Source organism: Sus scrofa, chromosome 1 (genome assembly GCF_054392235.1).
Source record: "Sus scrofa isolate SSC_HxYL_T2T_F1_AM1 chromosome 1, Sscrofa_HxYL_maternal_Yorkshire_Landrace_v2.0, whole genome shotgun sequence".
In the NCBI taxonomy this organism is placed as follows: Eukaryota; Metazoa; Chordata; class Mammalia; order Artiodactyla; family Suidae; genus Sus; species Sus scrofa.
The window spans coordinates 37,724,966-37,738,772 of record NC_139383.1 but is presented as its reverse complement, the minus strand read 5'-3'; the positions used below and the strand labels follow the sequence as shown (position 1 = coordinate 37,738,772).

Here is a 13,807-nt window from a genome sequence, read left to right as displayed (position 1 = left end):
TGATTCCACAAATATTTATGAAACACCTAGTATTAAGAGTAAATAAAATGGAGTTCCTTTCGTTGCTCAGCGGTTAACGAACCTGACGAGGATCTGTGAGGATGCGGGTTCGATCTCTGGCCTCATTCAGTGGGTTAAAGATCCTGCATGGCTGTGAGCTGTGGTGTAGGTCGCAGATGTGGCTCAGATCCTGCATTGCTGTGGCTACAGCTCCGATTCAACCCCTAGCCTGAGAACTTCCATGTGCCGTGGGTATGGCCCTAAAAAGAAAACAAAAAGTGAACAAATTACACCATAATCTAAAAGAGGAGAAAGAAAATGAATCATGCAGTTAAAATATAGTATAAATGCTATAATCTCTTGAAGTCTTCTAATTCTCCTTATTCTTCCCAGTGCTTATCAAATAATCTTTTGCTGTTCATTTGGTTTCTTAAGTAGATTTTATTCTGAGAAAGTAAAGAGCACAGAATTTCCCATAAGAAATTTGATGTCTTTGGCAAATTAGTCTCCCAGAAGATTTGTTAGTAGAACTATCATCTAAGAAGCTGATTACCACAATGTGAAGTAGTGAAATGAAATATTTGGACCTAACAAACCACAGATGATAGCCTGGAATAGGACATCTCTCAAATATGCAGCCAGTCTGGGGATCTCAGCCTGAGTGACTGGCTGGTCTTACATAATAATTGAAGTTGTGTTGTAATACAATGATATTTTCTGTAGTTAGCCCAGTAAAATGATACCATGAAGCAAGCTACTCCCATGCCATGGGCAGTGCCACTGTAGCCATAGTGAGCGGGGCCTCTCCATCCTTCAATATCCCACAGCTTTCAATGCCTTCAGGAGCACCCTTAAAGGCATGGGTTGAGCATGGGACCAGGGAAGCCTTGGTTGGGTTAATGGGACCTGTTCAGGCCGTCTGGGATTCTATCCCTGGAGTGAGTAAGAGTCCTGGTCAGACCTTAGTTGCAGAGATGGTCATTTATGTTTATGTGCATCCCTGATGGATCTGAGCTCCTTGAAGATAGCCTGCCCTTCAGGGCCAGGCAGTACTTAACTATTGGGTGCCATATACTTTCTGCTAACTTTACTATTCTATTGCATTTTTGGTGACCTCATCAATACACTGTACACCTAAATTAAAAAAATTTTTTTACATTTTATTAAAGTATAGTTGATTTACAGGGTTGTGCCAATTTCTGCTGTGTAGCATGGTGACCCAGTCATACATATGTATATACATTCTTTTGCTCATACTATCTTCCATCATGTTATATCCCAAGAAACTGAATATAGTTCTCTGTGCCATATGGCAGGACCTCATTGCCTATCCATTCTAAATGTAACAGTTTGCACCTACCAACCCCAAACTCCCAGTTCATCCCACTCCCTCCCCCATCCCTCCCTGGCAGTCAAGTCTGTTCTGTATGTCTGTGAGTCTATTTCTGTTTTGTAGATAGGTTCGTTTGCACCATGATATCATATGGTAATTTATATCATAGGTATGCTCCTATAGTCAGAAGACAGTCACCTTGTACATGCGGATGAATGAGAAATGGAAGGAAATATTTCCATATATTTGTTGATCTTTATGGCTAATAGCAGGTCAATCCCACCTTTAGCCAAAGTTAAGTTTTAGTCAGTCACAGATTTGTCTTTAGAGATTAGACTCTGTTTTAACCAGCATCTAACTCTGTAGATTATCACCTAAACAGTGTATTTTTTTTAAGTGGAAAGATGGAGTATAAGAATTTAATTCCATCTTCTACAACCTCAGAAGCATTTTTAGATAAAATTAGTAAAAAGCATAAAGTCTTTCTTTATTTATTCAAATACTCTCAGACTGAGTATTACAGAGATGACATTTTAAAGCTACAGTATTAAATGACACCAAAGCTTCAGAAAACAATGCTATTAATGATGGTGACTCATGTGTTCTTCGTATTTCAAGAAGGACAGTAAATTTTTATACGACAGTGTCTGAAATATTTTCTCCATAAACTCATTTCACTATAACTATAGTCACAGATAGCATTATGTGTTTTAATGCAATTTATAATCCAAGTTGTAATGTAGCTTTTACTATATATAATATTTAGTAGTAGTATGTAGAGTGATATGTATTGTAATATAGAGAGAAACAAAAAATCCAAATTTTAGATCAGTTTAAGGCACACTACATGTTATTCTGGTGTCGTTGGCAACTTGGTAGAATTCCTAGAAGAGAAATTGAGGAGGAAGGGGAGAGAGGCTTTTGGGAAAGATGGAGTGGCATGAAAACACAAGAATGAATAGAGCATGATTGATGGACTGTGACAGCCTGGTGGTTTTGAGGCCTTGGTGGGCGGAAAAATCAGAGCAGACTAGTTGAAATCCTCACTTGTAGCCAGCCATGGAAGGTTTTGAATGCTAATATAAGAATTTTCTAATTTAGGCTAGAAGCAATTCCATTCATTTAATGTTTTTTAAACTGAGTTTTGACATTATGAAAGTAATGTCTTCAGAATATTAATGTGACTATTGTGTAGATTGGGCGGTGGAGAAAAAGACTGCAAACAAGGAGATAAAATTTAGCTAAGATTTAAATAGTCTGAGTCTATAGTTGTAAAAGCCTACATCACTGTCAGTGCAATGAAAATTGAAAGGGATAGACAGATACGATAGATAATGAAAGTACAGGAAAGGCATCGAGAAGGCTTGGTAGCTTGATTTTTTGTCCTAGGGGATTAACTCAATGAACACTAGTTGAGCAACTCCTATAGCAGAAGGTTTGGGAGATGAAAGCCCTTCCTGGGCTCTTGCAAGAGCTCAGCACCAGGGAGGCTGCATGTATTAGAACTTCAAGCTGCATACGTGGCAGGCGGAGTTTCTGTGTCGCCCACCCTCTCAAAAACTGGAAACAGGTCATCCCAGCCCTGGCAGAATGAGTTATAAAATCATTGGCATGTCTTGCATTAGGGTTCAAACCTTGATTTTAGGATGTGGGAGTGTAAAGGTCTCATTTTATTGTTCTTAGCATTTGGAGCCTCTGACAAAACTCCAGGATAATAGGAAACACATTTAAAGCCCTATCTCCTATATAAGTGATTCAGTAAAGGCTAGATACAAGTTATTGGTAAATGAATGAAAAGCAGTCCAATACAGGAGATGCATAAGAAATAATGTATGGGTTTTTTTGTGGTAAATTTAGTAAACATGCAAGAAGGAATTCTAAGAAATAACCTTGTTTTATAGCTTTAATTTCCACCCTCCTCAAAGTAACATGTGTTATTTTTTTTGTGCTCTTAGAGATAATCATAAATCCAGCAGTAATGAGATTAGCTCAATAGTTTTTCCCTTAGGGAATAAATGGAAATATTTTGACGTTTCATGTTAAAAGACTGCCTGAAGTTATTTTTACCAAACGTCATGAAGGAAATATAGTTAAGTAATAAATACTACAGTCTTAAATTTGTTACTTAAAACATGGTAAATTTTCATTGAAGCTACTTAATTGAATTCGTTTTTTTTTAATTATATTTTTTTCATGAGTCCTGGAATAACCTTGTATTCTTTTCAGAAACATACTCTTTTCTTCCTTCACTTGGTTACAGAGCCGGATTTATTAATTCCTGAATATGGTGCATGCACACATACATGCAAGATTATTTTGCTATTTAAAAGAAATTCTGAAACTTTTGTATATTTGTCAACAGTGCAAGCTATGGTCACTCTTTAGCAATCACAGTTCATAATCATTTTCACTTGTAGCTGTCTGTACTGTTTTAATCATGTACAAGAAGCCACGACCTAATCCACTGGAAGGCTTGGCAAGATGCATTACTAGTATGTTGATGCTACACACATTGTAAATTAACTATATATCTCAGTAACAATAATTTTCAAAGTATGTCGATGTCAATGGATGACTTCATTTCAAGGTTGGAGAGGAGGAAGTTTAATCCAAAGCTCACTTTTGATTTGTACTTAACAACCTCTTGTTTAGTAGTTTTAAAATGATTGTAAATTGAGGAAAGGCATCAGCTTTGGAGTCAGACTGTCGTAAGTTAGAGCCCAACAACTTGTGACTGAGCCAGACCCTGAACCTAGGTCCCACGAGTGAGGGTTCCCATTAGCAAAGTCTGGGACCCGCCCACTGTGACTTCTCTGTTGGATCTGGTTGAATTTGTTTTATCATTCAACCCCTCATGTGGGACTTAAATGAGTCATCACTGGCTGATTGTAGGTGTAGTGAAAGCAAGTATATGGTAGCATTGGACGAGTGCTTGAAGACATACCCGCTTCCTTAGGATGTCACCTGGCCAATGCATAAGCACAGTTCCTGCATTAGAGTCAGATCTGTGGCTATTTGTTAACCTTTATTAAAGCAAGTCTAGTTTTCTTCCATGTAAATGAAAGAAAAATGGCTGCCTTTTGGCTCAAAGTACTCCAACAGCAGGATTACAAAATTTATTCACATTTCATCTTGGTGTACATACATGTGCTCTATTTTGGTTTTTAAAATCTATACCAGAGCTATACCTATAGCCCTACTACCCTTAGGTTTTGGTTAGTAGAAAAGAAAAAAATAAGGTTAGTCCATTCAAATACAGTCATTTTAGGAGTTCCCTTCGTGGCTCAACAGTCAATGAACCTGACGAGGAACCATGAGGATGCAGGTTCGGTCCCTGGCCTCACTCAGTGGGTTAAGAATCTGGGGTTGCTGTGGCTGTGGTGGAGGTTACAGATGCAGCTTGGATCCCATGTTGCTGTGGCTGTGGTGTAGGTCTGCAGCTGTAGCTCCAATTCGAGCCCTAGCCTGGGAACTTCCATATGCTGCAGGTGTGGCCCTAAAAAGAAAAAAAAAAAAAATGCAGTCATTTTAAAACCCCTTTAAGTAGTACTCAGTTCCTCAGTAAAATTACCCTCTAGCTCAGATTTCTCCTTTTTCAACTCCTCTTTCCCTTGTCCCAGCCAAGGGGGTGTCTGGTGTAGGGAAGCAGGAAAGATCCGTGTAGTGCCTTGTATTCTTCCCTGGGTTTTTGAGCAGGGAAGTGCAGAATATCTCACTTCATAAAGTTTATGTACCTTCCGCTTGAAAAGTAGATACTACCTGATGGATACAGGAAGGTCTGTCCTTCCCTAAATTCACTGGAAGTTACCCAATTCATGTATCAATGAAAATGGACTTTGAACTTTTTTCCTTCCTAGAATAAAGGAAGATACTACAGATATTTGCTGTCCTGAAAAGTCTTAAGTGCCTGGAACTATTGTGTGTTCCCTGGCACACATCATCTCACACTGTCAGGAGAGGATAAGATGGAGAGTTTGGATTCTTGCTAGATTTGATCAGTATCGGTTCCTGGGCCGGACTAAGTTGGGGAGAAGACCAGAATATCTTAAGGTTCCTACTGTGGCTCTTCCCTAGCCCCCGGTCCAGGCAGGCAGCTTACCTTCTGGACCCATCTCTTAAAATTGTGCATAGAGTTGCTGCTGATTCCTTATCTAGACAGTTATCCTAGAACCTTGACCAAAGCTATATCAGCCACATGTAAACATGCATATTTACTCGTAGACATAAATGGCAGTGTTTAAAACCTTTTAAATGACCTACTTAACATGGTTGTACCAAGAATATAGAGATATTCTCATAAGTTGTTGATGTTTGCATAGATCTAGCACCACCTTTCTAGGTAATAATAAGGCAGGAAGTTTCAAAATGTCCATGGCCTTTGCCTCTGTGATCCAATGTATAGGAAATCATCAAGATTTTGCCTGGTGACTTGGCAAGGAGATGTTTGTTGCAGTTCCCCAATAAACAGGATAAATTGTCAGTCATACTTGAGACAAAATACTGTGAACCGTCAAAAATAAATATAGGTAGATATGGTTTTTTTTTGGCCATGCCATGGCATGTGGAAGTTCCCGGGCCAGGGATCAAATCCACGCCATAGCTGCAACCTGAGCCACAGCAGTGACAATGCTGGGTATTAGATATAAAGGATATTCATGTAATCCTGTTGAAAAGGTAAATCAAATTCCCAACAGTAAATGTATAAAAATATGTACAAGAAAAGGTCTATGTTTACATAGACGAACTACCCAAAAGGATGAACCAAAATGATAATTATTTCTGGATAGCGTATTAGTAATTTTAATGAAAAATAGATAATTTTATTATCTTCTACAATGAACAGGTATTACTTACGAAAAATAAAATGATTTGGCACTGAAACTGGTCTCCCCACTCCTCAGAGGAAGCTGAGATCCTGAATTTATCATAGCCTTCTTTTCTTTGTAATTTTATTACTAAAACAGTATTTTATTTAGTTGTATGTGCTTTAGGGCATCACATAAGTGGAATTATACTCTTTATTCTTCTGCAACTTGTGTTTTTCACACAGTATCTTGTTTCTGAGTTTCATCTATGTGGTGTATATGGCTGAATTCATTCATTTCACTGTTTTCAAGTCTTTCTGGTGTAAATGCACCACGATGTACTTATATATTTTCTTGTTGATGGACTTTTGCTGACTTACAGTTTTTTGCTACCATAAAAATCCTTATTAATGACGTCAAGTGCTCCTATATGAGTGTCTTAAGTATATCCATAAATGCGGAATACTGGATTGTAGGGTGTGAGAATGTTCAACTTTACTAGATAATGATAAATTATTTTTTCAAGTTATTTGTATCTATTTATGTTCTTTCCAATGGTGTGTGAAAGTTTCCATCCTCTACTTAGTCATCAACTTCCAGTAACTTCAGATTTTTAACTTTTTGCTAATCTGGTAGGTTTGAAATGATTTAGTTTGTATTTCCTGGAACATCAGTGAGACTGAGTATGTTATTCAGGGTTTATTAACCTTTCGTGATTTCTCCTGTAAAGAATGTCTTTGAGTCTTTTGGCCCATGTTCCTATTGAGTCTTTTTGACAGTGGCCATTCCAACATGAGTGAGGTGATAACTCATTCTTAATCTTAAGCATTCTTTCATGATTTGCCCTTTTTTGTGTCTTAAGAAATCTCTTCTTACTCAGAGGTTCGTAAAGCTCTCTCTTGTCTTCTAAAATGTTTATAATTTAATCTCTGTGAATGGTGTGAAGAGGTCCAGTTTTATTTTTTCTATGTGATAACTTTGTGTTCCAGGACAATTTATTAAAAGACCTTCCTTTCTCCAGAGACGTACACATGCCAGCCCTGTCATAACTTATGTTGTAAATGAAGCTTCCATACGTGTATGCACCTGTTTCCTGGGTTTTCCAGAGAACATGCATTTGAGTTGTCCAGACACTTCGATTTCTACTAGGGAACCTCTTTATTTATTTATTTATTTACTAATAAAGCATTTTTCTCACATGACAAGCCAGAAGCTCAGGGTCAATCTGCAGCACAATGGTGTCATCAAGAGCCCAGGTGCTCCCATGTCCCTCTGCCAGAGGCAGTGTGGCTGTGCTATTTCCTCATGGCTGCAGCTGCTCCAGGGTCCATAGCTGCATATTTCCACGTAGAAGTGGAAACTAGTTTTAATATCCTCTTATCTCAAGGTTCTTTTGGGAGAATCTGGGAGTTTGTGAATTTTCAGGGGAAGCACTTTTGGGCCTGGCCATTGTGTCAAGGCAGGCGATTTGCCTTGCCGATCCCTGTGGGGAGCAAAGGTATTTATTTCCAGTTCATCTTATTCTCTGGGTGCAGCCCTTTGAGGATGCAGATTTATGTAAGGGTCTCACCATAAATGCCCCTACTGGCATGGCCCTGGGCTTTGTCTTCTGCCCCCTGCACCCCATGGGACAGTGAAGATCGAGGTGGGATTCATCTGGGTGGCATATGTAGAACTAATGGAAACTTTTGTTTACATCTCTAACTTCTCACTTTCAGTTGGTTTTTGGGACTCTCAGTATTCTTGGCCACCCTCATGGCATATGGATGTTCCCGGGCCAAGGATCAGATCTGAGCCAGAGCTTCAGCCTGCACCAGAGCTGCAGCAATGCTGGATGCTTAACCCACTGTGCCCGGCTGGGGATCAAACCAGTGCCTCCACTCAGACAAGCCAATTGTTAATCCACTACACCACAGGGAAAACTCCAGATTCTTAGTATTCTTTATTTTTCTTGACAGCTCATCACACATTTAGAAACTTGTTTTTTTTTTTCTGGAATTTTTAGTTGTATTTTGGTGGGAGGGTTGGTCAGAGTATCTATTCCTCCAGACTGTGGAACTTCAAGTTGGCTGAATTCACTTTTAAAATCGCATTACGTTTTACCCATCTTGCCTAAAGGTTTGTTGGAGACGGAACCACTGCAAGGAAGAGATGAAGACACAGTAGCCAGTGCTGACTTCTCTAGCATGCTCTCTGAGGAGGAAAAAGAGGAGCTAAAGGCAGAACTAGTTCAGGTAGGTTTAGTAATCTTACTGTTGCTATGTCTATCTCCGGATCCTGACAGTTATTAGAAGTTTGATGTAAGTTCCATATTACAGTTATGTTGTCTTTGATTTAATAAAATGTAATAAGTAATGGAGGGCAAGGTGATTAATTTTTCCATGGAATTTTGCAATGCTAATAGGCTCTTTTCCATTGGTTGCCATAGGAAAGCAAATGGTTATGTTGCTTAGGCAACAATAATTGTTGTAAATATGCACCTCTTGTTCTTTTAGTATCACAAAGCTAGGGGGGACCATAAATCACTTACAAACCCAATGGAATTCCTTCAAGACCTTGGTACAGGTACAAGCTGCTTTTTTAAGAGCAGTTTTTGTTTTAGGTCAGCAACTCAGTTCAACAAATACTTTGAAATGAGTTATTCTTATAATGAAAAACTCAATCATAGAAGCAACTAATTTATGAAGTTGACGTGCTCTTTTTCAGAAGAACAAAGCTCTGGGGTAGAAGGGATGGCTATGATGACTGTAGGCTTCATTAGGTCTTGCGTAGTTGCCGTGGACCTAGAGATGAGGCGGGTGCCTGGCTCGTTGTGAAGACAATTCTTTGTTCAAGCCATTTGTTTTAGGAGCCATTCATCCTTAAATCCTTGGCTCAGGAGCATTTACATTGTAGGAAGAAAGGGCAAGAGAAAGGGAGCTTCTCAAGTTGAATAAGCAGTGGTGTAAGAGGGGAAGAATTTCTGGCTCAGAAGGCAGGAAGCTCCTGGTCCAGTTAGAAAGAAGCAAGGCTTTGGCCTCCCTGCTCTGGCCTCTTCTACAGGCTGGAAACACAGTTTTTTTTGGCTTTTTGCCTTTTCTAGGGCCACACCTGCGGCATATGGAGGTTCCTAGGCTAGGGGTCTAATCGGAGCTGTAGCCACCAGCCTACACCAGAGCCCCAGCAACTCAGGATCCGAGCCACATCTGCGATCTACACCACAGTGCACAGCAACGCCGGATCCTTAACCCACTGAGCAGGCCAGAGATCGAACGCACAACCTCATGGTTCCTAGTCGGATTTGTTAACCACTGAGCCACAACAGAAACTCCATGGAAACACAGCTTTAAATTAAGCTTCACTTGACCCTCACCCTGCTTTGTCCACTCCAGACTCTCCAAGCTCTAAGGTTTGGATAGTATCTTAATAATAGTAAAGACATTTCGGGTGCTTTCATAAGACACACTCTAAAATAACTTTCCTGATAAAATAAAAGAGCAGCTTGTTCTTCTAGACCAGCAGAAATTATTTTAATAAGGACAGTGCCTCAGATCAAAGAGTCTAGTTCTTTAGCTGGGTCTATCTGTGGCCAGTGATCCAGAACCATCTCATTTACTTCAGATTGGCCACCCCTGCCTCAGTGCACAGACCAAAATCAGCCTCAACTGAGAATGTGCTAGCTCCACATTTTCTTAAGGCCTGGAATCCTAGATCATGACTTGGTCATGTCAGTTGTGGTGTCCAAAGTTATGCTCTGCAGACTGGTGTCAGTAACTGATGCTAAATTGAAATTTAACTCCATCCCTGTTATTGTCCAAGTTGAAGTTCACATGCATCTCTGCAACAGACCAAGTTTTATAAAATGTCTTGATTTTTCTGGGTTCTGGGATTATTGTGCTCTCTCTCTCTCTATGTGTGTGTGTGTGTGTGTGTGTGTGCGCGCGCGCGTGTGTGCGTATAGATATGTATACATACATCCATGTTTTTTGTATGTGTGCAGTCTATATTTTCTAAATTTTCAACAAGGAGCTGTATTACTTTTATAATCAGGAAAACAGTAAGCCTTGGTTCTCAGTGGATGCCGCATGAATATTAAAAAGAAACAGTGTTTTCGGAAATTTTTGTCTCACTTGGCCACATTAATAATCATCCAGCATGTCTCATTCCTAAGGCTTTCTGAGCCAGACTTCTGAAAATAATGCCAAACTCCTTGTTGCTGTGTTTCACATTATAAGGATTGATGTTTTCATCCTTTAGGGTGCATTAGCCTCCATTCCTCCTACATCTTATTCCTCTACGATGAAGAGGCACCCTGTCTTGCCAAAGGTGACAGCATGACCTCCGGGGACACTGGGCTCAGCTGTGGGCCTCAGGCCCAGCGAAAAGCAAAGGAAGGGTATCCTAGCTACTTCCCCTCTTCACATTTCTTCTCCCTCCACCTCAGGCCACTTCTGCTTTATGCTCATTCTATTTTTAAATCCATTTTTTCTGTCCTTTTACAAGTGTGCACACTTGTGCACACGCATGCATATACACACATATCAAATCAGGTTCTTTCAGATCACATATGCATTCAGATCACCTCGGACGCTAGGGCTCTCTTGTATTGAGGGCACTCAGAGCCCCACCTCAGTGGTCCCTTAGTTGCCCTGTAAAGAACTGGGACATCTTGGGATAGCTCAGCCTCTCTGCCTCAGTTCTCCACAGATATTCTTCCTGAACCACTGGGCACAAGCAACCCCTCTCTGTTTGAGCGACAATCCTATAGGGTCTATTAGTTGCTTGGATCATAGGACACCTACCTCACAGGCCCGCCAATTAGATTGCTTCTGAGTCAGGCAGTCAGTTGTGGCCAAGATCCAAAGCAAAAGCTTTGTGTAGGAGGGCTTCTCACATCTGCCTGCTTTGCTTAAAGGGATCTTGGGGTGTGCCCTGCACCCGTTTCCTCTTCTGTACACCCTTCTCCCTGGTTTCCTCAGATTCCCCTATAGTCTGCTGGCTGTGCTGGATGTCCCCTCGACATCACTTTACCCTGCCCTGTTTTGTGGTTTACTCTTCCATGAGGATGCCCTTTGACTTCAGGAGAGCCTCTAACTCCATTCACCCACACAGCCAGCATGTTGTTGTGCTTACCAAGTACTAGCAGTAGGAAGACCTGTCCTTATGGAGAGAGAGAGAGACATAAAATAAGCCCATGTTTTCCAAGAGACTACATCTTAGACAATGTCTGCATTTTAACAAGGAATCTGTCATGAACACAGCTCAGTTTTGGGTTTGTTATTGCAGTCATGCAGCAGCAGTATGTGTATTTTGAAAAGTTTCATCCGCGCAAGGCCAGTCTCACTTCTGATCTGCTGCCGTGGTTTGTGCACAGAAAGTGTCCAGTTATGATTCAGAATTAACTTGAATCCCTTTATAGCGCCAGCAAATATTTATATTTGTAAATATCATAAGTAGAATATAGTTTTTTGTTTCATTTTATTTTAACAAGTCTTGTCAATATATAAAGAAATATTTTGTTTCAGATATTTGTTCTCATTGGTCTTATTACCAGCTGCTCCTAACATCTTTTCTGAGGTGTTTACACATAGATTCTGTCCGGGGGGGGGGGGGGTTCCACTCTCTCCCTTTTAATAGACTTACTGGGTGTTTCTATGTTACTAAATCCAACTCCCACTTTCATTTCGCTAAGCTGCATCTTATGCTTGGTATTCCATAAGGTGGCTTGTCTTTTGAAAAGGATGAAGTGTTTGCATTAGTGCGGCAAATGTACAATAATATAACCATCAAGTATGGCCAGTGTTCCCTAGACAAAGTGACTCAAGAGAGTGGCTATTAATAGGAGTAGGAAAAATAACAGGCAGAGTTGTCAAGCCTCTTTTGGCTATTCCCTCTTCTTTTGGTGTGTGGCTCCTCAAGAAAACAGAGTGCCCTCAGCCACCCGTCTCTGAGACTTACAAAGATGTGCCCTAGGCTCTTCCTTCTCCTCTCAGTTTTTTCCTTCAAGATTTCCTTTCTTTTTGCACTGAGCTTAGTGACCAACTAAAGCCTTCATAATGAGTAGGGTCTTATTGTAACATCCCTCCCTGTTAATCAGCGTCTCCAAAGAAACAGAACCAATGGGAAGTTTATAGGTAGCTAGAAAGAGGTTTACTACTAGGACTTGACTGATGTGATTCTGAAGTCTGGCAAGTCCCAAGAACCACAGTCACCAAGCTGGAGACTCTGGGGAGCCAGTGGCATAGCTCCAGTTTGAAGACCCAGCAAGAGCTGGTGTTGCAGTTTGAATCTGAAGGCAGGGGAGAAGAAGAAGAAAAAAAAAAAAAAAAAAAAAAAAGGCAATGTCCAAGCTCAAAAGAAAGCAGTCAGGCAGATAACTTTTACTTAAGGGAGGGGTAGCTTTTTTGTTCCGTTCAGGCCTTTGATTGATGGAATGAGGAGGCCCACCGCTTTGGGAGAGCAGTCTGCTTTACTCAGTCTGCCAATTAAATGGTCACCTCACACATAGTCACCCTCAAACACACATCCAGAAAAATGTTTGACCAAATGTCTGGACACCTCATGGCCTATCACACCCTCTTAGATATTATCTGCATTTTAATCTTAATTCTTCTGTACTCTTAGCCAAGACAGGCATAGCTGAGAGAAGAGACAAGACTTGAGGTAGTGTGTGCAAGAGACCATGCTCTTACTCTTAAACATCATAGTGATAATTAATAGTTCATAAAAGTATTTCTTTTTCTGCATTTAAGTTAGGTATTTTATGTAACAGAGCAGATTACATAGAAAAGTAAGTTTTTAGTCTTTCTAATATAAATTTCATATTGAAGCTAATTCATTAATTTACATATTTTTGCATTTTTATTGCGATAAATTGATATAAAATTGACTATTTTAAATTAAACCATTCCGTGGCATTTAGTACACTTACAGTGTTGTGTAACCACCGCCTCTATCTGGCTCCAAAACATTTCGCTAAGCAGTTGCTTCCCATTTTCTCTTCTTCTCTGCAGCCATCAGCCTGTATTCTCTCTCTGTGGATTTAGCTATTCTGGTTATTTCATATAAATGGAGTCTTGCAATAGGTGATCTTTTGTGTCTGGCTTCTTTCACTAAACCTGGTGTGTGAGGGTCATCTGTGTTATAGCATATATCACTACTTCATTCCTTTCGAGGACTGAAAAAGACTCCATTTTATGTATATATTGAGATTTGTTTATCTCTCCATGCTTTGATGAGAATTTGGGTTGCTTCTACCTTTTGGTTATTGTAAATTGTGCTGTTATGAACATGCACGTACGTGTATTTGTTTGAGCACCTGTTCTCAGTTCCCTGGGGAAGACACTAGGAATAAAAGTGTTGGGGCATATGGTAATTCCATGTTTAACTTTTTGAGAAACTGCCAGACTGTTTCCACAGTGGCTGAACTGTTTTTCACTCCCACCAGCGATGTACGAAGGATTCTATTTCTCCACATCTTCACCAACACTTATATTTCTGTTCATTCGTATTTAAGTAATTAAAGTTAAGTATCTAATCTTGTGCATAAATCTTTATCTTACAAGGAGATCTTCTAGGGGATCAAGAAACCAAAGAACCAGACTATTAGTTTCCAATGAAGACATGATTAATTTAAAATTAAAGGGGAAAGGAAATCTTAAATACTTTAAGTAATGATGTACCTGCACTT

At 39.9% G+C, this 13,807-nt stretch overlaps 1 protein-coding gene across 12 annotated transcripts in view; it reads left to right on the top strand.

The window, feature by feature from the left end:
- Positions 1-13,807, top strand: part of TPD52L1 (TPD52 like 1) — a 94,099-nt gene that overhangs the window by 47,566 nt on the left and 32,726 nt on the right. For all 12 annotated transcript variants that reach the window (XR_014839725.1, XR_014839736.1, XM_021088722.2 and 9 more), the window contains one exon: positions 8,257-8,372. Coding sequence is in view for 10 of the 12 variants with exons in the window: in XM_021088722.2 (XP_020944381.1) it covers positions 8,257-8,372 (116 nt within the window). In the remaining 2 variants the exon portion in view is untranslated. The remainder of the gene's footprint in view (positions 1-8,256; positions 8,373-13,807) is intronic.